The sequence below is a fragment of the Pecten maximus genome, chromosome 1 (genome assembly GCF_902652985.1).
Source record: "Pecten maximus chromosome 1, xPecMax1.1, whole genome shotgun sequence".
In the NCBI taxonomy this organism is placed as follows: Eukaryota; Metazoa; Mollusca; class Bivalvia; order Pectinida; family Pectinidae; genus Pecten; species Pecten maximus.
This window is the reverse complement of record NC_047015.1, coordinates 10,300,447-10,325,595: the sequence shown is the minus strand read 5'-3', so window position 1 is coordinate 10,325,595 and position 25,149 is coordinate 10,300,447. Positions and strand designations below refer to the sequence as shown.

The window sequence follows — 25,149 nt, the reverse complement described above, 5'->3', positions numbered from 1 at the left end:
ACTGTAACAGTAAACTGATGGAGATTATCAATTATTTAGTGATATTAAAATACAAGACTGGGATTCAGCTGCAAACAAAGCTACAGTGTAATTACCGATGGCCAATTTCTCAATCTCATTGATCTTTAGTTCCCATGTCTGATCCTCAGCTTCCTCTTTGTTGTCAGACTGACCAGGAAAAGGGCGATCTGTAAGCTTTCTGTAGTTGAGGGCATCCCGGGACACCAACTTTTGTACCAACTTACGCACCTGGAATATAGGATCACACACCTTCTATCAAAACAAGACAAGAATTAAAATTTGTAAAACTAGAACTATCGCCAGGATGGCTGACTGATATAACCCCCGCAATCCGCATGAGTCAATGGACAACTGGAACTGTTATTTAGAGGCTAACTAGGATAACCTGTGCATGTCCCTATTTCTGAAATTCAGAATGGCTGGAATATGTGTTGTTTATAATAAAGAGAATTTAGTCACAAGTTTTGTTGAAATCTGTCCAAAGGTTTTGGAAAAGTTGTCTGGACAATAAAAACCTGTTTAAAGTGACTAGTTACCATGCAACAAAAATTTGGAATTGAAACGGCTGCATGCAGATCTACACATGGTCCTCTTTATTTGTGTAAAGTTTCATTGGAATCTGCCCAACAGTTTTGGAAAGAGTTGTCTGGACAAAAGCCTGTGGGGCCTGTATCGCTTACCTGGTTGGATTTGACCATACGTCAAAATAATGTTCATGTTCAATTCGTAAATAAGTGGCTTTATTTGTCAATCTCAAACAATGCTATATATGGTTATAGTGTGGGGATCCCAACTGCTTTAAAATAACGACGTCCAGACTCTCTAAGGGTGTGATAACGACGTCCAGACTCTCTAAGGGTGTGAAAAGACCTCAGAGATTGTTTTTACAAAATGATTGTGTTTAAAGAAACAAAGTTTCTAAGGGTGGGGAAAAACCCTTGGGCCTATTTTTACATCAGAATTGTGTTTACCCTTAACGTCGAGTGATGCTATACTTGGTTATGGGATGGAGGGTCATAGCAACCATTTATGCAAAATCTATTCCCCTTCCCCCAAGGATCTTTCAGACTAAATTTAGATCAAATCCATTCATAACTTTATGTCGTTTCGACTAGTTGCGATTTGAAGCAAATGTTGACGGACGACAGACGCCACGCCATGGATAAGCTCACCGGACTCAACAATTTAAAAGCTGTCTAAATTTTGGTATTTAAACAGCTGCATGCACATCTGCACATGGTCCTCTCTATTTGTGTGAATTGTCATTGGAATCGGCCAACCAGTCTGGACAAGATGTGTCTACAGACAGACGAACAGAAATCTCGATTCCAGTATACTCCCGCTGCCTTCACCTTTTATACAAAATCAGTGCGGTCGTTCAAATTTTCCTGAACTGTTTATTGTTTCATATTGCGTAATTTTAGAACAATATAGACGAATTTTAAGAGAAATAATGTGTATAATATTAACATATATGATGTTGATGGCTGAAAGTGAGATACCAAGGCTAGGAGCTAAAGATATGTGTAGTTTGTAAACTTCAGAAATTGTGATAATGGTGAGGTATGTATCTATACCCAGAAATACTACACATCCATGAGAAATGTTACCTGAGCGCGAGACAGCTGTAGACCGATGGTATGGATGATTTCCTCCACATCTTTATCCAACAGATATCCTGTGTGATTCTGGTCAAAGTATGTAAATGACAACAGTACATCCTTGTCCTTAGTATATAATTTCTTCTTCTCTTTCTTTTTTTCCTTCTTTCCTGTAAATTATATATTCAATTTAAAAATAAAGTGACACCACTATCACAATAAACAACTTCCAATATCAAATCCAACTTAATTACTGCATAATCAACTTGTGAACCTATAAAACAAACAGTCACTGTGGTAGTCACCTATAGAGTAGAGTATGAACCTATAAAACAGTCACTGTGGTAGTCACCTATAGAGTAGAGTATGAACCTATAAAACAAACAGTCACTGTGGTAGTCACCTATAGAGTAGAGTATGAACCTATAAAACAAACAGTCACTGTGGTAGTCACCTATAGAGTAGAGCATGAACCTATAAAACAGTCACTGTGGTAGTCACCTATAGAGTAGAGTATGAACCTATAAAACAAACAGTCACTGTGGTAGTCACCTATAGAGTAGAGTATGAACCTATAAAACAGTCACTGTGGTAGTCACCTATAGAGTAGAGTATGAACCTATAAAACAGTCACTGTGGTAGTCACCTATAGAGTAGAGCATGAACCTATAAAACAGTCACTGTGGTAGTCACCTATAGAGTAGAGTATGAACCTATATAACAGTCACTGTGGTAGTCACCTATAGAGTAGAGCATGAACCTATAAAACAGTCACTGTGGTAGTCACCTATAGAGTAGAGTATGAACCTATAAAACAAACAGTCACTGTGGTAGTCACCTATAGAGTAGAGCAAGAACCTATAAAACAAACAGTCACTGTGGTAGTCACCTATAGAGTAGAGCATGAACCTATAAAACAAACAGTCACTGTGGTAGTCACCTATAGAGTAGAGCATGAACCTATAAAACAGTCACTGTGGTAGTCACCTATATAGTAGAGTATGAACCTATAAAACAAACAGTCACTGTGGTAGTCACCTATAGAGTAGAGCAAGAACCTATAAACAAACAGTCACTGTGGTAGTCACCTATAGAGTAGAGTATGAACCTATAAAACAGTCACTGTGGTAGTCACCTATAGAGTAGAGTATGAACCTATAAAACAGTCACTGTGGTAGTCACCTATAGAGTAGAGCATGAACCTATAAAACAGTCACTGTGGTAGTCACCTATAGAGTAGAGTATGAACCTATAAAACAGTCACTGTGGTAGTCACCTATAGAGTAGAGTATGAACCTATAAAACAGTCACTGTGGTAGTCACCTATAGAGTAGAGCATGAACCTATAAAACAGTCACTGTGGTAGTCACCTATAGAGTAGAGCAAGAACCTATAAAACAGTCACTGTGGTAGTCACCTATAGAGTAGAGCATGAACCTATAAAACAGCCACTGTGGTAGTCACCTATAGAGTAGAGCAAGAACCTATAAAACAGTCACTGTGGTAGTCACCTATATAGTAGAGTATGAACCTATAAAACAAACAGTCACTGTGGTAGTCACCTATAGAGTAGAGCATGAACCTATAAAACAGTCACTGTGGTAGTCACCTATAGAGTAGAGCAAGAACCTATAAAACAGTCACTGTGGTAGTCACCTATATAGTAGAGTATGAACCTATAAAACAAACAGTCACTGTGGTAGTCACCTATAGAGTAGAGCATGAACCTATAAAACAAACAGTCACTGTGGTAGTCACCTATAGAGTAGAGTATGAACCTATAAAACAAACAGTCACTGTGGTAGTCACCTATAGAGTAGAGTATGAACCTATAAAACAGTCACTGTGGTAGTCACCTATATAGTAGAGTATGAACCTATAAAACAAACAGTCACTGTGGTAGTCACCTATAGAGTAGAGCATGAACCTATAAAACAGTCACTGTGGTAGTCACCTATAGAGTAGGGCATGAACCTATAAAACAGTCACTGTGGTAGTCACCTATAGAGTAGGGCATGAACCTATAAAACAGTCACTGTGGTAGTCACCTATAGAGTAGGGCATGAACCTATAAAACAGTCACTGTGGTAGTCACCTATAGAGTAGGGCATGAACCTATAAAACAGTCACTGTGGTAGTCACCTATATAGTAGAGTATGAACCTATAAAACAGTCACTGTGGTAGTCACCTATAGAGTAGAGCATGAACCTATAAAACAGTCACTGTGGTAGTCACCTATAGAGTAGAGTATGAACCTATAAAACAGTCACTGTGGTAGTCACCTATAGAGTAGAGCATGAACCTATAAAACAGTCACTGTGGTAGTCACCTATAGAGTAGAGCAAGAACCTATAAAACAGTCACTGTGGTAGTCACCTATAGAGTAGAGTATGAAACTATAAAACAAACAGTCACTGTGGTAGTCACCTATAGAGTAGAGTATGAACCTATAAAACAAACAGTCACTGTGGTAGTCACCTATAGAGTAGAGTATGAACCTATAAAACAAACAGTCACTGTGGTAGTCACCTATAGAGTAGAGTATGAACCTATAAAACAGTCACTGTGGTAGTCACCTATAGAGTAGAGTATGAACCTATAAAACAGTCACTGTGGTAGTCACCTATAGAGTAGAGCATGAACCTATAAAACAGTCACTGTGGTAGTCACCTATAGAGTAGAGTATGAACCTATAAAACAGTCACTGTGGTAGTCACCTATAGAGTAGAGTATGAACCTATAAAACAAACAGTCACTGTGGTAGTCACCTATAGAGTAGAGCAAGAACCTATAAAACAGTCACTGTGGTAGTCACCTATAGAGTAGAGTATGAACCTATAAAACAAACAGTCACTGTGGTAGTCACCTATAGAGTAGAGTATGAACCTATAAAACAAACAGTCACTGTGGTAGTCACCTATAGAGTAGAGTATGAACCTATAAAATAAACAGTCACTGTGGTAGTCACCTATAGAGTAGAGTATGAACCTATAAAACAGTCACTGTGGTAGTCACCTATAGAGTAGAGCATGAACCTATAAAACAGTCACTGTGGTAGTCACCTATAGAGTAGAGCATGAACCTATAAAACAGTCACTGTGGTAGTCACCTATAGAGTAGAGTATGAACCTATAAAACAGTCACTGTGGTAGTCACCTATAGAGTAGGGCATGAACCTATAAAACAGTCACTGTGGTAGTCACCTATAGAGTAGAGTATGAACCTATAAAACAAACAGTCACTGTGGTAGTCACCTATAGAGTAGAGTATGAACCTATAAAACAAACAGTCACTGTGGTAGTCACCTATAGAGTAGAGTATGAACCTATAAAACAGTCACTGTGGTAGTCACCTATAGAGTAGAGTATGAACCTATAAAACAAACAGTCACTGTGGTAGTCACCTATAGAGTAGAGTATGAACCTATAAAACAGTCACTGTGGTAGTCACCTATAGAGTAGAGTATGAACCTATAAAACAGTCACTGTGGTAGTCACCTATAGAGTAGAGTATGAACCTATAAAACAGTCACTGTGGTAGTCACCTATAGAGTAGAGTATGAACCTATAAAACAGTCACTGTGGTAGTCACCTATAGAGTAGAGTATGAACCTATAAAACAAACAGTCACTGTGGTAGTCACCTATAGAGTAGGGCATGAACCTATAAAACAGTCACTGTGGTAGTCACCTATAGAGTAGAGTATGAACCTATAAAACAAACAGTCACTGTGGTAGTCACCTATAGAGTAGAGTATGAACCTATAAAACAAACAGTCACTGTGGTAGTCACCTATAGAGTAGAGCATGAATCTATAAAACAAACAGTCACTGTGGTAGTCACCTATAGAGTAGAGTATGAACCTATAAAACAAACAGTCACTGTGGTAGTCACCTATAGAGTAGAGCAAGAACCTATAAAACAGTCACTGTGGTAGTCACCTATAGAGTAGAGCAAGAACCTATAAAACAGTCACTGTGGTAGTCACCTATAGAGTAGAGTATGAACCTATAAAACAAACAGTCACTGTGGTAGTCACCTATAGAGTAGAGCATGAATCTATAAAACAAACAGTCACTGTGGTAGTCACCTATAGAGTAGAGTATGAACCTATAAAACAAACAGTCACTGTGGTAGTCACCTATAGAGTAGAGCATGAATCTATAAAACAAACAGTCACTGTGGTAGTCACCTATAGAGTAGAGCATGAATCTATAAAACAAACAGTCACTGTGGTAGTCACCTATAGAGTAGAGTATGAACCTATAAAACAAACAGTCACTGTGGTAGTCACCTATAGAGTAGAGCAAGAACCTATAAAACAGTCACTGTGGTAGTCACCTATAGAGTAGAGTATGAACCTATAAAACAAACAGTCACTGTGGTAGTCACCTATAGAGTAGAGCATGTGTACCTTACTTCCAAATAACAGGAGTAAGCCGATTATAGATCATGCTCCCATGTAACCCATACCATTTTGTAACCATACCATTTTGTAACCATACCATTTTGTAACCCATACCATTTTGTAACCCATACCATTTGTAACCAATACCATTTTGTAACCCATACCATTTTGTAACCCATACCATTTTGTAACCCATACCATTTTGTAACCCATACCATTTGTAACCAATACCATTTTGTAACCCATACCATTTTGTAACCCATACCATTTGTAACCAATACCATTTTGTAACCATACCATTTTGTAACCCATACCATTTTGTAACCCATACCATTTGTAACCATACCATTTTGTAACCATACCATTTTGTAACCCATACCATTTGTAACCAATACCATTTTGTAACCCATACCATTTTGTAACCCATACCATTTTGTAACCATACCATTTTGTAACCATACCATTTTGTAACCCATACCATTTTGTAACCATACCATTTTGTAACCATACCATTTTGTAACCCATACCATTTTGTAACCATACCATTTTGTAACCCATACCATTTTGTAACCCATACCATTTTGTACCCATACCATTTTGTAACCCATACCATTTTGTAACCATACCATTTTGTAACCATACCATTTTGTTACCATTTAAGTCAGCATGATGTAAACTATGGACTTCAAATACTACACATAATGTTGACCAATCAGATTTCAGCAACTCGATCAATGAGGAACAAAAATGTATATGTTTCTTCAACAAACTTTCGTCATCCATAAGGAAATCTAGTAGTCTTAAACTTACAACAGCATTTAAGTAGTCACATAAGAATACTTGGACACCAGTCAGTATGAGATCTATCGAGGAACACTAAGACAGCCGAAAGACAGCAGTCAGTATGAGATCTATCGAGGAACACTAAGACAGTCGAAAGACAACAGTCAGTATGAGATCTATCGAGGAACACGAAGACAGTCGAAAGACAACAGTCAGTATGAGATCTATCGAGGAACACGAAGACAGCCGAAAGACAACAGTCAGTATGAGATCTATCGAGGAACACGAAGACAGTCAAAAGACAACAGTCAGTATGAGATCTATCGAGGAACACGAAGACAGCCGAAAGACAACAATCAGTATGAGATATATCAAGGAACACGAAGTCAGCTGAAAGACAACAATCAGTATGAGATCTATCGAGGAACACGAAGACAGTCAAAAGACAACAGTCAGTATGAGATCTATCGAGGAACACTAAGACAGCCGAAAGACAACAGTCAGTATGAGATCTATCGAGGAACACGAAGACAGCCGAAAGACAACAGTCAGTATGAGATCTATCGAGGAACACGAAGACAGCCAAAAGACAACAGTCAGTACGAGATCTATCGAGGAACACGAAGACAGCCGAAAGACAACAGTCAGTATGAGATCTATCGAGGAACAAGAAGACAGCCGAAAGACAACAATCAGTATGAGATCTATCGAGGAACACGAAGACAGCCAAAAGACAACAGTCAGTATGAGATCTATCGAGGAACACTAAGACAGCCGAATGACAACAGTCAGTACGAGATCTATCGAGGAACACTAAGACAGCCAAAAGACAACAGTCAGTATGAGATCTATCGAGGAACACTAAGACAGCCGAAAGACAACAGTCAGTATGAGATCTATCGAGGAACAAGAAGACAGCCGAAAGACAACAATCAGTATGAGATCTATCGAGGAACACGAAGACAGCCAAAAGACAACAGTCAGTATGAGATCTATCGAGGAACAAGAAGACAGCCGAAAGACAACAATCAGTATGAGATCTATCGAGGAACACTAAGACAGTAGAAAGACAACAGTCAGTATGAGATCTATCGAGGAACACTAAGACAGCCGAAAGACAACAGTCAGTATGAGATCTATCGAGGAACACTTAGACAGTCGAAAGACAACAGTCAGTATGAGATCTATCGAGGAACACTAAGACAGTAGAAAGACAACAGTCAGTATGAGATCTATCGAGGAACACTAAGACAGTAGAAAGACAACAGTCAGTATGAGATCTATCGAGGAACACGAAGACAGCCGAAAGACAACAATCAGTATGAGATCTATCGAGGAACACGAAGACAGCCGAAAGACAACAATCAGTATGAGATCTATCGAGGAACACTAAGACAGTCAAAAGACAACAATCAGTATGAGATCTATCGAGGAACACGAAGACAGCCGAAAGACAACAGTCAGTATGAGATCTATCGAGGAACACGAAGACAGCCGAAAGACAACAGTCAGTATGAGATCTATCGAGGAACACTAAGACAGTCAAAAGACAACAATCAGTATGAGATCTATCGAGGAACACGAAGACAGCCGAAAGACAACAGTCAGTATGAGATCTATTGAGGAACACTAAGACAGTCAAAAGACAACAATCAGTATGAGATCTATCGAGGAACACGAAGACAGCCAAAAGACGACAGTCAGTATGAGATCTATCGAGGAACACGAAGACAGCCGAAAGACAACAATCAGTATGAGATCTATCGAGGAACACGAAGACAGCTGAAAGACAACAATCAGTATGAGATCTATCGAGGAACACTAAGACAGCCAAAAGACAACAATCAGTATGAGATCTATCGAGGAACACGAAGACAGCCGAAAGACAACAGTCAGTATGAGATCTATCGAGGAACACGAAGACAGCCGAAAGACAACTTTCAGTATGAGATCTATCGAGGAACACGAAGACAGCTGAAAGACAACAATCAGTACGAGATCTATCGAGGAACACTAAGACAGCCGAAAGACAACAATCAGTATGAGATCTATCGAGGAACACGAAGACAGCCGAAAGACAACAGTCAGTATGAGATCTATCGAGGAACACTAAGACAGCCGAAAGACAACAGTCAGTATGAGATCTATCGAGGAACACGAAGACAGCCGAAAGACAACAATCAGTATGAGATCTATCAAGAAACACTAAGACAGCCGAAAGACAACTTTTAGTGAGATGTATCTCAGGTGTTGTACCTTTGTCATCGCTTTCCTCTTCCCCATCATTTTCGTCAGCTCTTTCCTCTTTTTTCTCACCATCACTTTTCTTGTCATCATCCTTTTTCCTGTCTTTGTCCTGTATACAATAAAGTTCAAAGTAAATCCCTTAAAGGATACTCTAAGTACGGCCATTGTTACTTTATTTATATGTTTTTTTTTTTTTATTTATCTCATCCTCAGCTCCCTTAAAAGGTATATGCCAACAGGTGTCATGTCCAACCAACTGGATACACATGAGATTAAACACAGCAAATTACATATTCCCTGAACTAACAAGAGATCCCAGATGGAAAAGTAAATAATCCCAGATTGAAAAATAAATATAAGTAAACTGTTTTACCTTTTTTTCACTGTCCTTGCGATCCTTTTCATCAGTCTTTTTCTTCTTGCTACTGCTGCTACCATCCTGTTAAGGTGGGGAAGTTACATGTACATTACCACACCATTATAGTAACATGTTATAGTACAGGATTGTGCCTCTCAGTACCAAGAGGGTGCTGCTATCAATGTGCATTGACGGTGCATCCTGAATTTTACATCTATCATAAATTCTTAACCATAGGCTCAAAGAAGGAATTTAGAGATTTACCTTAGTTATTTCTTCCATGACTTTCTACTAGGTTAAGGAAATCAATCACTAAAATCTATAGTAGAAAATCCTGATTTTCCTATTAGTTTCTGTTCTGTAACAGATGGATAACTAAATTTAAAAATGTGTATACCTTGGAAGATTTATCATCTGATTTCTTGTCTTTGTCTTTTTTCTCTTCCTCCTTCTTCTTGTCTTTCTTCTCCTCTTCCTTTTTCTCTGGTGCCTTCACTAGTACTTTGTAAATCTCAAACCCGAAGTCACGCATCAACATCTCATTAAAGAGTTCCGCAAAAATGGACACCTAGAATACAAATATAAATGTGTTGAGGTCCGGGAAACTTACTGATGTCACAGCCAATCATTTGGTATCAAATATTCAACAAATTAGTCAGCAGGCATCTGTTGTCAGATGTTAACAGATAAAGATCTCAATGATATATGAATTCTTTCTAATAAACTGGTAAATTTCTCAACCTCTAGTTTATCACATGTAAACTAAAAATATTTCGTCCCTGTGTCATACAATTAGAAGTAACATCTGATAACTTAAGTTAATTGTTAGAGTTAACAATATATTGTAGGGGTATTGACTATAAATTATGTTCAAATGTTATTGATCTTCTGAATGGGACAACATTACAATCATTTTTCTACCTTTTTTGCTGCATCTTCCAACTATGGTTTAAAGTTTGTTTGTTCGTCTTTTTTCTACTTTGCAACATTTCCCAGAGGGGAAGGGACCCATACCCTAAATTTACACTACATTAGATCTCCTTAACCCAATAATGCTTCAGATTAAGTTTCATCAAAATATGGTAATTTAGGACTAATAGGAATTTAAAGGATTTACCTCAATTTCCCCTATTGGGCCTAACCGCTCTGGCCCCTTAGGGGGCCAGTCATCATTTATGCAAAATCTGTTCCCCTACCATCAAGGATATTTCTTACCATATTTGGTTGAAATCAATTCAGTACTTTATGATTAGTAGCAATTTAAAAGACTTACATCTATTTCCCCTATTTGGCCATGCCCTCTGGCCCCAGGGGGTCTGTGTCACCATTTATGCAAAACCTGTTCCATTCCCCTATGAATATTTTTGACCAAATTTGGTTCAAATCCATTCAAAACTTTATGACTAGTAGAGATTTGAAGAAATTACTCTTGATTTCCCCTAATGGGCCCCATCACCATTTATGCAAAATTTGTTCCCCTTCCCCCAAGGATAGTTCTTATCGAATTGGGTTCAAATATCTCAATAACTTAATGACTACATGTAGTAGCGATTCAAAGAAATGACCTCTAATTCCCCTATAGGGCCCCACCCCTCTGGCACCTGGGGGGTCAGCATCACCGTTTATGCAGAATATGTTCTCCTTCCCCAAGAAGGTTTCTGACCGAATGGGGTTCAAATCCATTCATAACTTTATTTCCAGCCTCTATTCCCCATTGAGCCCCGGCCCGTCCCTCTGGTCCCTTGGGGGTCAAAGTCATCATTAATGCAAAATCTGTTTCGCTTCCCCCAAGGATGTTTCTGACTAAATTGGGTTCAATCCATTCATAACTTTATGACTAGTAGCGATGTAAAGAAATTACCTCAATTTCCCCTATTGGGCCCCGCCCCTTTGGCCCCTTCTGGGTCAGAGTCACCATTTACGCAAAATCTGTTCCCCTTCCCCAAGGAGGTTTCTGACCAAATTGGGTTCAAATCCATTCATAACTTTATTAGTAGTAGCGATTCAAAGGAAGAACTTTGTGACTAGTAGCGATTTGAAGCAAATGTTGAAGGACAACGGATGCTGTGCCATCACATAAGGTCAGGTCCAGGTGAGCTTAAAATCAGATGCAACCCTGACCTAGGCTACGTAAAATAAAATATCTCATCTCTCAGTAAGTATTGTCAATTCAAAATGTTTTTTTATTTCTCTAAGAATGATTCCTAACATAAGGACAGATTACAGACCTCGAAGGAGTGTTCTTTGTTGTCCTCAGGCCGGTAGTCCAGAAGGACACTAAGAGACATAACAGCACAGTCAAACTTGCCACTCTTGGCTGTGGGATTGGGGTGCACAATGATAGCAGGATCATCAGGAAGGACATACTTTCTCTCCAATGACACTTTCTCTCGTTCCTTTTTCTTCTCCTCTTCCTCCTAGAAATTCCAACACAAATGCTCTAGTAAATGTGAAGACAACAGATATTCTTTCATATTCATTCTATGTAGACTCATATCATATCATTTTCACAGATTTTAATACATTGTTCAGGAATTACCAACAATATTACATGATCATGATACCATAAACTAATACCAATCTCATACACACAGATTCCTATACACTGTATCAATGACTTCAACAATCTCACCTTGTTTCTTTATTACAAACATACACAAGCCAATTAGTACAGACCCTGATAGCCTTAAGTGTCTTTCTTTATTACAAACATACACTTAGTCAATTAGTATAATTTAGTATATACAGAACCTGATAGCCTTAATTTAAGTTTCCTTTATACTTTACCTCCTTTTTCTTCTCGTCAGTCTTCTCCTCTGGCTCCTGTGATTTTTTTTGGTCCTCTGGTGCCTCTTCCTCCTAAACATTAATATTACCAAAGTGATAATTTAATGTTAATTCCAAATGCCTGTGCAACAATATAAGTGTCTGTAACTGTTTCTGAATTCTTTTTCTCATTTTTCATTTAAATTCCATGATCAGTATCAAGGAAAGAAATGAAGCTTAAACCAAACAAGATTTTTCACTTCCATTAGGTACCGAGTTCCCAATTCTGTGTCTCCTGTCCTATGTAGACAAGACTTACCACTTCCATGTGTTCCTGTGTAAACAAGACTTACCCCTTCCATGTGTTCCTGTATCTCCTGTCCTATGTAAATAAGACTTACCCCTTCCACATAGTCCTGTGTCTCCTGTCCTGTGTAAACAAGACTTACCACTTCCATGTGTTCCTGTGTCTCCTGTCCTATGTAGACAAGACTTACCACTTCCATACAGTCCTGTGTCTCCTGTCCTATGTAAACAAGACTTACCACTTCCTTGTGTTCCTGTGTAAACAAGACTTACCAATTCCATACAGTCCTGTGTCTCCTGTCCTATGTAAACAAGACTTACCACTTCCTTGTGTTCCTGTGTAAATAAGACTTACCACTTCCATGTGTTCCTGTATCTCCTGTCCTATGTAAATAAGTCTTACCACTTCCATACAGTCCTGTGTCTCCTGTCCTATGTAGACAAGACTTACCATTTCCATGTGTTCCTGTGTCTCCTGTCCTGTGTAAACAAGACTTACCACTTCCATGTGTTCCTGTATCTCCTGTCCTGTGTAAACAAGACTTACCACTTCCATGTGTTCCTGTGTAAACAAGACTTACCACTTCCATGTGTTCCTGTGTAAACAAGACTTACCACTTCCATGTGTTCCTGTGTAAACAAGACTTACCACTTCCATACAGTCCTGTGTCTCCTGTCCTATGTAAATAAGACTTACCACTTCCATACAGTCCTGTGTCTCCTGTCCTATGTAGACAAGACTTACCACTTCCATGTGTTCCTGTGTCTCCTGTCCTGTGTAAATAAGACTTACCACTTCCATGTGTTCCTGTGTCTCCTGTCCTGTGTAAACAAGACTTACCACTTCCTTGTGTTCCTGTGTCTCCTGTCCTATGTAGACAAGACTTACCACTTCCATACAGTCCTGTGTCCCCTGTCCTATGTAGACAAGACTTACCACTTCCATGTGTTCCTGTATCTCCTGTCCTATGTAAATAAGACTTACCACTTCCATGTGTTCCTGTGTAAACAAGACTTACCACTTCCATATTTTCCTGTGTCTCCTCTTTCTCCTGCTCAGATTTAATGGCCTTTGTGAGGCGAGCAATGAGTTGAGATTTGAGTCCTTTGGAGCTAAGAGTACGACTTTCAAGCTCTTTCCTCAGGTCAACAATCTACAACAAAAGAAATATTGACAATATTTTAAAAGAATCTTTAGATTTATAATATGTTACCCTACTTGTTGCGTTAGGACAAGTCAGTCCCAGTTATTAACTGGTACTTTTAGACTGTGTCATAACCTACAGAAACACCCTTACCTTCATTGTCTTAGGATCCAGTTCAGAGAAATGCGTTGGCTCACTATTTTCTTCAGAGTTTTCTTCTTCCTACAATTATGAAATTAGTATTAGCATTTGAGATCCTCCTGTACTATGAATTGTTTGGACTTGCAAGGCCATTCCAAAGAAATTCCTATGTGGATTGGGGGAATTCCTTCTGAAAATCACAGCATAGTCATTCACCTGACATGCCTGTTACTTACAACAAGTGTCAGCTTCCTGATTTAAACACTAAAGCTTTGTTGATAATGATTGATTGTGAAGACAGTCTGCTGTGATTTTCATTTCAACAACAGAGATTTTGGTATCTGCTTCTTATTGATACGAGGCAACTGAAACATTTAAATAGTCCATATTGGTAAGGAGCTGCAGCAAATATTATGACTCTTTTTCTGGACAGAAGCCTGAAAGATGATTGAATATACACTACCACATCTGGTTCTATACTTTGATGTAATTGATCTTTCACATGTGCTAGTTATTTGAAATGTATCAAAATTTGAAATATGTGACCTGATCACACTCAATCATCAAAAGAAGCACAGAAGACAAGCTAGTCAGAGGACAGTGTTACATGGATAAACAGAATGTTACAGGGTCAGCAAGGTCAAGGGTTACAGGGTCGGCGGGGTCAAAGGTCATCTGCAGTCTGCTCCTACCTGTGGGGTTACTACAGTGACCATGAACTATTAGAGATTAAATGTATCTGTTGTCCCATGGCTGTATGGGTACATCTCAGGCCTGTGTGTACTGTAGCAGGCCACAAGGGCCCACACTGTACATACGTTACACCTATAACTTGAGAAAAAAATAAATAAAAAATATATATAATGGTGGGTGCCTGTGAGTTGTCGTCCTTGTCGGAACTGGAAACCGTCGACAACTTCTTCTGAAGTTGTTTTTTGTAGGAGGCCTGCAAAGTGGCCCACTCGAGGCGGGTTGGGGTACAGCTCCACACATCGGGAAAGAAAATGACGGTGGTTTCTACCCGGGCCGCCACGTGTTTCCCCTTGTGGGTCTCCTCTGGCCGCAGGTACTGCATCTCGACAAATCGATACCTGTAGAAGGGGTGGGGTGGAAACAGACCATTGTGAAAAGTTGTACAACAAACCATGTCAACAGGCCATTGGTCATCATGCATCAACATACTTATACATACATCAATATATCACTACAATCTTTATAGTCAATTTCATTATATCTTCCTACCTTTGTAGTCCCTACATGCCTGTTGAAAACTACTTACCACTAGGAAATGATTTGTTTGATATAAATTATGTATAAATTTTCTATTTCCTTAATGTTGTTGACAAACATTGCCTTGATTTGTATAAACATTGTAAACCATTCATATTCTCAATCTTACAGGTCTATAATGAATATAGTTATTTTTAGTATACATGTATTTTTAGATTTTACTTAAACCTACCCATATAGAAACGGTAAACAACTGGAAACAAATCAAAGACAATGTACTGGTCAATCCAGCTTATCTATACCAAAATGGTATCATTTTCAAAGCATTTCTCAAACTATATCAAATTGTTATTATAATATCAAACCTCTACAAAAAATTCAATTGTTAAACAGATATTTGTGACAGTTAAATCATGATATAAAGACAAAAATTGTGGAAATGTGGTCATAAATGATTGATATTAGTAACATTGGGGCCGGCTTACATGGATGTTTCATTGTCACACTGATGTTTGCTACATAGAACAATAGCCAAATTCATGATGGTGATAATGACATTAACAATGACTATCCAGGCTTCATATACCAACTTAGAGAAGGAACTACCATGGTTATAGTATTATGGTATCAAATGATATTGTTTAACCTATTAAATTTTGTGTTATATCTCAAATGTTATCAGGTATGGACTGCATAAATGTCACCTGTTGTGTAACTTTAATTGACCGTGTAAATGTCATTTGTTGTGTAATTTTAATTGACCGTGTAAATGTCACCTGTTGTGTAATTTTAATTGACCGTGTAAATGTCATTTGTTGTGTAATTTTAATTGACCGTGTAAATGTCATTTGTTGTGTAATTTTAATCGTATAAATGTTATTTTTTGTAAATATACCAGTAGTTATGATCGTGTGAATGTCATCTGTTGTAAATAAACCGGTAGTTATGATAATGAATGTCACCTGTTTTGTACTAGTACAAGTTATGACTGTGTGAATGTAACCTGTTGTATACTGGTTGTAATGACTGCATGAATGCCACCAGTTGTGTAGTTATGATTGTATGAATGTCATCAGTTGTGTAGTTACAACTGTTTGTATGCCATCAGTTGTGTAGTTATGACTATATGAATGTCATCAGTTGTGTAAATATAACTTTGTAAATGTCATCTGTTGTGTAATTTTCATTGTGTAAATTTCATATGTTGTGCTTGTACTGGCATGGTAGTTATGACTGCATGAATGTCATCTGTTGTGTAGTTATGACTGTATGAATGTCATCAGTTGAGCAATACAACTTTGTGAATGTCATCTATTGTGTACTGGTAGTAATGACTGTATGAATGTCATCAGTTGTATAGTTATGACTATAAGAATGCCATCAGTTGTGTAGCTATGACCGTATGAATGCCATCAGTTATGTAGCTATGACTGTATGAATGCCATCAGTTGTGTAGCTATGACTGTATGAATGTCATCAGTTGTGCAATTATAACTTTGTAAATGTCATATGTTATGTAGCTATGACTGTATGAATGTCATCAGTTGTATAGTTATGACTATAAGAATGCCATCAGTTGTGTAGCTATGACTGTATGAATGTCATCAGTTGTGCAATATAATTTTGTAAATGTCATCTGTTATGTAGCTATGACTGTATGAATGTCACCTTTCTGTAGAAGTAATTAAGTTCAATTTAGACAGCAGAATATTTCTTAACAAAGTTTACATAATATTATATATAATGATAATTTACAATTATTGATTTTATTCAAATAATTTTCAGGTAGATATTCTTGCAATAATGATATTATCATCATATAAACAATTCAAAAATTCCAAGCTTATAATGCACCAAACACTGAAGTTTTCATTATTCCTATCATTAACTGTTACAGTACAACAATCGGAGTACTGGACCCCTTCCACTTCCTGATTTATATGCAGAAATCTATGATCCTTACCATTGTGTGCAGGCAGCCAGGTCGATCCCAGTCAGGGCCTTGGTAGTACGAATGGCTGTTTTGATCAGCACTCCAGGGTCTTCCCCTGGATTAGGACCATCTAAAGAGGGAGACCAAGGCCCCCCAATGGCCATCGTCTCATTCTTCCCTTTCAGACCTACAAGGAAGTTAAGCAGCCTGGTTGGATGGACAAATCCTTCTTGGGCATCTGGTGAGTCCTCAGCTAGGGCACATGACTTGTGGTATAGATCATCGAGAGAGGGACAGGAAAGGAGCATTACCTAGCAAACAAATTATCAAACATATATGGTAATGCAGCTTAACATGTATCTGTTGGGAGGATCAATCTGATACCACCAAATATTTATCTACAACCTACCTTATATCAAAACTACACTGTCTAATAATTGAAATTATTCACTTAATATCAACCAGAGATTGTTATCATAAACAAAAGATGTCTCCCCTTCTCCCTTACTAGGCGTTCATTTTTTTACACTCAATTGAACCTGGACCTTTAGATCAGGGGAGCACCATTAATCACCTTATGGAGAGAACTTGGATAGGCTTTGCCTGATCTACAATCCTACTGACTATTCTTTTTTGACAATGAAATTTGATGAATATGGAAACAAAAAGTCTCAAAGTTACTTCTGTAACAGGTTCTGAAACTATGGGAAACAAAATGTAATCCAACATCAGGACAGGAACAGGGATCCAAAGGGATCATCAGGCAATAAAACGTGAATCATGTCACAGCTGTATTTGTAGTATCATGAATCAACTACATACCAAATTGAATCAAAATATGACAATATCTACACTTTTGACCAATCATTTTAATACCATGGCAACCAAACTTTTCAAAACTGTTGCCACCATGTTCAGCATCCCTCAAAACTCTTACATTTCAAATTTTAAAAAGCCTTTTGATTGTCCAATCACAAAACGGATTTCACCATTGAATTTATCATTTCATACCACACCTACACATATAGACCAATTTTCATTAAAATCGGACATCTCAATTTCGACCAATGAGAAGCCTTCATTGGGCAGCCAATGGACAATGTCCTTTTTTTTGTTTAAACTATTCTAAAAGACTTCAAATTTTCATTATAATGCTCAAAATATTTAAGCTAATCAGAGAAAGCGGCAGCAATCTTGGATGGTTTTCGGAAAAACAAAAACTTGTTTGCAAATCTATAGGTCATCACTAATAATCCTTCATTGTTGAAGATCATACTTATTTTTTTCCAGAAAAAATGTCAAAAACCTTTACAGCAGAAAGAAGACAAACAATAAGAACATCTAGAACAAGAAAATGAGGAACTAGGAAGAACAACATGACAGGAACAAAAAGATGAAGAAGAAACTTTGGGAAACTTCACTGTAGTTATTACTTGTTCAGTTTGACAAAGAAGAACCTACGGACAACATATTGGAAATATTTATTGATTAATTTCTCAGAAATGGTGATTACAAAATCCATCTAACAAAATCATAGTTGGCCACCTGTCAAGGACCAAAGCAGGGTGCAAAAAAAGCACTCGTCCTGAACAAGGTAAATTTGGCTGGAGACGAGTGAATGTCGTCGTGTACTCGTCCCTGGTGACGAGTAAATTTCAAAAGAAAAGAGTAAATAAATCATGTTTATAGATATTATCTTTGGAATTTATACCACACAGTCTATATAATTTTCTAAACAAATTAGGATTAAATCATACTTAAACTATAAGTTCCATCGAGCCCTCTCTCTGTGATTGCTCTGCAGAAACGTCTACGTGATACTGATGCGTTTATGTAATCAAAAAGGGCGAGACTAATACAGGTAAATGACAGAAATAAATCCGGACCTGGTTTCATATGAATTCCGACAATTCTTATCGGCACTCGGAATGACAATATTTGAACACTAGCGTGTCACACTTCTATACATTTTTATATCTCGTTTTTGTGTATTGTAATACCTGATATAAAACAGTATCACAGGCGAATACATTATTAAACTTTATTTAAAACGAAGTCTGGAAAAAGGTTTTACTGATTAGAACAGACTTGTTAGCTCCTGTTTAGGCCATGGTGAAGCGAACGATATACTGGCTTGCTTTTTATGAAATATTCACAAAACTGCAGTTCAAATTGTATAATTACAACTAATAATGATTAAAACATTGAATACATATTTACACAGGTTTTTTGTGCTTTTTAAAATTTAAATTAGAAGTCAAAGGGACAAGTGATTCTAGTTCAGGGACGAGAGAGCTTTCAAAAATATTTTTCGCACCCTGCAAAGGAAACCTACATGTGAAATTTGAGAAAGAACCATTCAGTACTATTGGAGAAATAGTTGTAAAAAACTTCAGCAGTCAAAATGAACAAAAGCTGTTGTAGAGCAGCATAGCTCATCTCACAAATGTTAGTCAATGAATAATTCATATCAATTGGTTTTGTTTTGCATATAGAATAAGCTTGATATTGTGTTCTTGACAGAATCAATTTGTGTTACTCAACCTTAATTGACATCAAACATAAATAGCTGAAAAATCTCCGATATCTTCAAAAATGCAAAAAAATGTACAATTATAAAGTGATGTGTTAATGCCTTTCAACACTTGCACCAAAACCCTGCAAGGACCCTAATACAAAATATCAATATGATTTTCAACACTTGCACCAAAATGTTAATATTGGAAAACAAACGTCAATGACAATGACAATGACAATGACAATGACAATGCCGATGAGAAGGTGACAACATTAGGTCTCTCCCTTTTTTTGAAGAGACAATCTAAAAAAAGATGCTGTTCAAAATTTAACTTGAATCTAAACTTAATATTTCAACATTAACTTAATGCCCTTTCCTATATGATGTGGAAGTGGTTTGGTTCGGTTTGTTTTTGTTTAACGTCCTATTAACAGCCAGGGTCATTCAAGGACGTGCCAGGTTTTAAAGTTGGAGGAAAGCCGGAGTACCCGGAGAAAAACCACCGGCCTAAAGTCAGTACCTGGCAACTGCCCCACGTAGGTTTCGAACTTGCAACCCAGAGGTGGAGGACACCTTAACCACTTGGCCACCGCGGCCCCTTGTGGAAGTGTACTTACCTTAGCATTGTAGGCATGGTCACTGTCTGGGGGGTCCAGTACAGCCGTAGTAGGTTCCACACCCTCCACATCCTTGTGGAATAAGTGAAAGGAACAGTGATTGCCAAGCTGGAATGGTCGAACAATTGGGAATGCATCTGTCCACGCAAAGTTGGCGTTGAAAAAGTCGCTTGGAATATACATGTTTGTGTAGCGTGCCTTCAATGACATCACATTGGCAAATTTCCTGAAAAATTTACATGATTCTTGATAGAAATAGTCATTGTATATTTAGTCATTCATGTCAGATTAAGAAGAGTTAATAATGAACAGAGATGATCATCAGTGACAATCCATGATACTAGAATTCGAAAACTTTATTTTTGAAATGCACAAGTAAACTGTTGAATTCTGGAGGTAACCTACATGTCAAATGAGATCTTTGGGACCTGGACAACATATCTTGGTACTATCCGGGGCCTCCTTCTGGCAGGACTGCGCTGATGTGTGGAATCATTGCGTTTGGCGACAGGGGACCTTGAACGTGATCGTTTCCTAGCAACTTGTAGACGTTCCTGTCGCTCCCGCTTCTCCTGCATCATCTCTCTTTTCCTCTCACGATTCCTCTCAAATCGAGCAGGTTCATTCCTCCGTGCAGAGGAAATGGGGCCTCTCATTCCTGAGGCTGACATTAGGCCTACAATTTACAAATTCTTTATTAAATTGTAGATTTAACCTTCAATGTATTATCATATTATATACATATATCATAGAGTCTCAAAATGTTGTGAACCTTCTACAATGGTATAACGGCAAACATGGTTTTACTCATTCCTCATTTATACTGGATTAAAACCAAGGATAACAAATACCCTCACAGGTACTGAAATCCTTTAACTTTTTTATTCCAATACATGACTAGTTTTTCAACCTCCTTTATAACCCAACAGGTTATGACTAAATTCTGACAAAAAATCTTCTAATGGCAACATGCCCTGTCCACATGAACACCTCCGTAACAACCCCAACCAACAACTTGATAAACCTTCAACCTAGACATGCTACATGACATAGCAGGTCTCTTGGCCTCTTGGTTATTGAGAAGAAGTTGTTTAAATGAATTTCCTGAAGCCAGACGACGGACTCTAGGCCATATGCATCAGCTCATTTGCCCTGGCAGGTGAGCTAACTATTGTAGGTATGACTCACTTTAGTTACAAGTTATGAGCATGTGTAGAGAAATAAGAAATAACAATGTACCCATCTAGTCGACAATAGCCCAACCACCAATTTCCTTTGGTTCTCCTACAGCAACTAGACTTCATTTGTGCATGTGTCACCATTTGGAAGCATGGCAATGATTGGTTGTTGTTAAACTGTAGATGTACTCAACACATTAGATGTAACAGCCTGACAACATTACAGCTATTGGATCACACAAGTCAAGGTGTAACTTTGGAATCTGGAGTAGAACGTACCTGGAGGTGGCTGGTGGGTTTGCATCAGAGACTGAAGAGGCTGATTGAGAGACAGATTCCCTCCATGATTCATGGGTCCCGATGGAGGCATGTTGGTTGCCAATGATTGTATCATGGAATTAGCCATAGATATTGGTCCGGAGGGTTTGTTAAAACCACCTCCCATCCCTGCTTGTTGTGGTCCCTACAAATACATTATCAAAGTTATTAATCCTATCACTACACTCATCAGAAGAATCATTTCACATAAATTACAGGCTTATTATTTTTACATGGTATTACAAAATCTATCTTTCAAGTTCAGAAATCAGTCCAACAAAGTAATTCATGTGGACAGACAATCTCTATCACATACCTGGTAAACTAACAATCTAACAGTGTTGCCAGTCTTTAATAATGTCAATTTCACTAACAGTGTTGCCAGTCACTAGAGATGTCAATTTCATTAACAGTGTTGCCAGTCCCTAGAGATGTCAATTTCACTAACAGTGTTGCCAGTCCCTAGTGATGTCAATTTCACTTACAGTGTTGCCAGTCCCTAGTGATGTCAATTTCACTAACAGTGTTGCCAGTCACTAGAGATGTCAATTTCATAACAGTGTTGCCAGTCCCTAGAGATGTCAATTTCACTAACAGTGTTGCCAGTCCCTAGTGATGTCAATTTCACTAACAGTGTTGCCAGTCCCTAGTGATGTCAATTTCACTAACAGTGTTGCCAGTCCCTAGTGATGTCAATTTCATTAACAGTGTTGCCAGTCCCTAGTGATGTCAGTTTCATTAACAGTGTTGCCAGTCCCTAGTGATGTCAATTTCACTAACAGTGTTGCCAGTCCCTAGTGATGTCAATTTCACTAACAGTGTTGCCAGTCTTTAATGATGTCAATTTCACTAACAGTGTTGCCAGTCTTTAATAATGTCAATTTCACTAACAGTGTTGCCAGTCCATTGTGATGTCAATTTCACTAACAGTGTTGCCAGTCCCTAGTGATGTCAATTTCACTAACAGTGTTGCCAGTCCCTAGTGATGTCAATTTCACTAACAGTGTTGCCAGTCCCTAGTGATGTCAATTGCATTAACAGTGTTGCCAGTCCTTAGAGATGTCAACTTCACTAACTGTGATTTTAGTCCCAATAGATGTCAATTTCACGAGCAGTGTTACAAAAAGACTTAAGTCTCCAACTCATTAAACACAACTTGATATTTGTTATTATAAAGCCTAAACTTTTACACCTTGACAGATGGACAGACGTCATATCATAATAATTCCATCAAATTTGATGGGTGTATACACATACATCTTAGTGCCATGGTAAGTAAAGATTATAAGACTCTTTCATATGTGTATATGTAGGATAGGGACATTCCACCCGAGGGGTCACAAAATGTGGTGAAACCCGAGGCTTGCCGAGGGTTTTACCACATTTTGTGATCCCGAGGGTGGAATATCCCTATCCTACATACACACATAATGAAAGAGTCTTTTTCTCTCATATCATTACCGAATTTCTGGCGAAAGTGTCCCTCAGCCATCCATTTTCTTCAATTTTTTAATTTCTTTATTTGACGTTTTTACTAAATATACTTGTGATATTCTGAAAGATCATACCCTATTTTTGGCAAACATTGTTTGCACACAAATTTCATTCATTTTGTGGTTAAGTGATGAACGAATGAACAATTCGCCGATAAAAATTACCGTAACTTGACCGACTTTTACGTGGCCGTGATCAAATTGTCAACATCCGAGAAAAAGAAGTTCTATCAACAATACTGAAAGCCAACGCTGAAATGAGTTTCCCAACTTCACATATAATTTGATTTGCACCTCGACATATTTAATCATTTCACAGAACACACTGTACTTTTAAATGTCAAGTCAATTTTTTTTTTATAAAATACTACGTCACTGCATGACGTCACGACTGTCATTGGAATTCCATTCATAGTTCAATGAGAGTGATGTCGATCTCGATCGCCATGACGCGGCGATGTTTCGTGGCTGGTAATTTTAAATTCACTGTGATTTTGGCAACTTTGTGTGTGAACCAGCGAACAGTGACTCTATACGAGTATTCGATCTTTTCTGTGACATAGGATTATATGTGTTTAACCGGTTGTCTTGATGGAATGACGAAGGTAGGTCAGTCGATAGGCTAACGATGATCATATTGAAAGGCTAGGATGGCAGTTAGTTTTCATGGTTACTCTACACAAATATAGACTCTGAGTTACAATTGAAATAAATATTTTTTATATGAACATCGAGGGGTGTCATTTTTACCGAATGTTCGTTCATTTAAGAGCCAATTCCCAACTTCCAAATACACAGGTTACTGAGTAGGCCTAACAGTTACTGACAGTACCGTAGAGTAAACAAATTCCAGGGCCCCCTGCTGACGCAAACGGAACCATTTCATAGGTTGTGACATTTGACATTTTCTTTTTTATATTTTTTTATGTATGGCTTTTATTTTACTTCCTGTCATTGCCAGGTGATTGTGTGTGTTTACATGTTTTTAATGACAAATGACAAATCTGTCGGGTAGGCAAGTCTGTATTGTACTGTAACTGTTACACCAGGCCTGTAGACGTAGTCTAACTGTTTGTTACAGTAACGGAGTTATATGTTCGCTCAGATGAAATGTCTAATCGTTTAACCGTGTAGCCCTATTGATTTACTGCTGATATGATATATATTTATCTAAGAATGTATGTATTTTTATAGTTAAGTCCAACGTTTCAAAACCGACACCGACGATAAGGACTGTCGGATGTGAACACAAGCAGACGACGTTGTGAGAGTTGTCCCCCTTGAACGCAGATTAATCCGCGCGCGTGAAATGCTATGTAAGATAGATTTATCTTACATAGCTATCTTACATGGGCAAACTCTATCCAACATGGCGAGATATGAGAGAAAATTTTGTCTTTCATTTGAATCAGAAAATTGTCATTTTAAGTAAAAATTAAAGCAAAATGAGAAATACCAATTTTTACAATGTAGAAAATTTTGTATTTTTATGTATCAAAATTTTGTGAAAATCGCCTGAATGGCTAGGACATCTTTTTGCCCCATCCCCTCTCCTTTTTTTAGAAGTAATTAAAAGTAGTTTCGTTCATTTTTGGGTGTTATCAGGGCAAATATAATGAATTAAAGACATTGTTTGAGACGGAATAAAACATTTCATGCATTTCTGAAGTACTTTTTAATCTTTAAAAGCGGAAAAGTTCGTCTGGTTTCTTCTTGAATATGACTTCTGCTTCCGTTTTAAAACTCAGAAATTCACTGAAAAAAAGTAACTTTTCAATGTTTGGGACACAGAAATGATGGTCGTTAGTTGCGTCTGACAGGTGGTCGCTTAATTCAGGTCATTAGTATAGTAATTAACGTTGGGAGGAAAAAATACGGTTGCATATGAAAGGGAGTCGTTTAATTCAGGTGGTCGCTAAGACAGGTTTGACTGTAATTGATTTTAAAAAGGATTTTTTTGGAGCTGCTTAATAAATGTATCAAGATTAAAGTAACACAAGAATGATTTCTTTTCACAATTGAGATTTGTGAATTACAATAAATGTTACCAGTATTTTGTAATCTATTTTCAGAACTCACCAATTTA

General features: G+C 37.8%; 1 protein-coding gene across 2 annotated transcripts in view; it reads right to left on the bottom strand.

Annotated features, from left to right (window-relative positions):
• The window catches only part of LOC117324501 (cell division cycle and apoptosis regulator protein 1-like), a 39,844-nt gene that overhangs the window by 4,698 nt on the left and 9,997 nt on the right, over positions 1–25,149 (bottom strand). For both annotated transcript variants that reach the window (XM_033880392.1, XM_033880402.1), the window contains exons 6-19: positions 21,532–21,715; positions 20,480–20,750; positions 20,075–20,300; positions 16,970–17,250; positions 14,651–14,867; positions 13,789–13,857; positions 13,510–13,644; positions 12,206–12,277; positions 11,647–11,835; positions 9,816–9,986; positions 9,434–9,499; positions 9,070–9,169; positions 1,632–1,792; positions 96–249 (exon numbers count right to left, since the gene is read on the bottom strand). In XM_033880392.1, the coding sequence (XP_033736283.1) occupies positions 96–249; positions 1,632–1,792; positions 9,070–9,169; positions 9,434–9,499; positions 9,816–9,986; positions 11,647–11,835; positions 12,206–12,277; positions 13,510–13,644; positions 13,789–13,857; positions 14,651–14,867; positions 16,970–17,250; positions 20,075–20,300; positions 20,480–20,750; positions 21,532–21,715 (2,296 nt within the window). The remainder of the gene's footprint in view (positions 1–95; positions 250–1,631; positions 1,793–9,069; positions 9,170–9,433; positions 9,500–9,815; positions 9,987–11,646; positions 11,836–12,205; positions 12,278–13,509; positions 13,645–13,788; positions 13,858–14,650; positions 14,868–16,969; positions 17,251–20,074; positions 20,301–20,479; positions 20,751–21,531; positions 21,716–25,149) is intronic.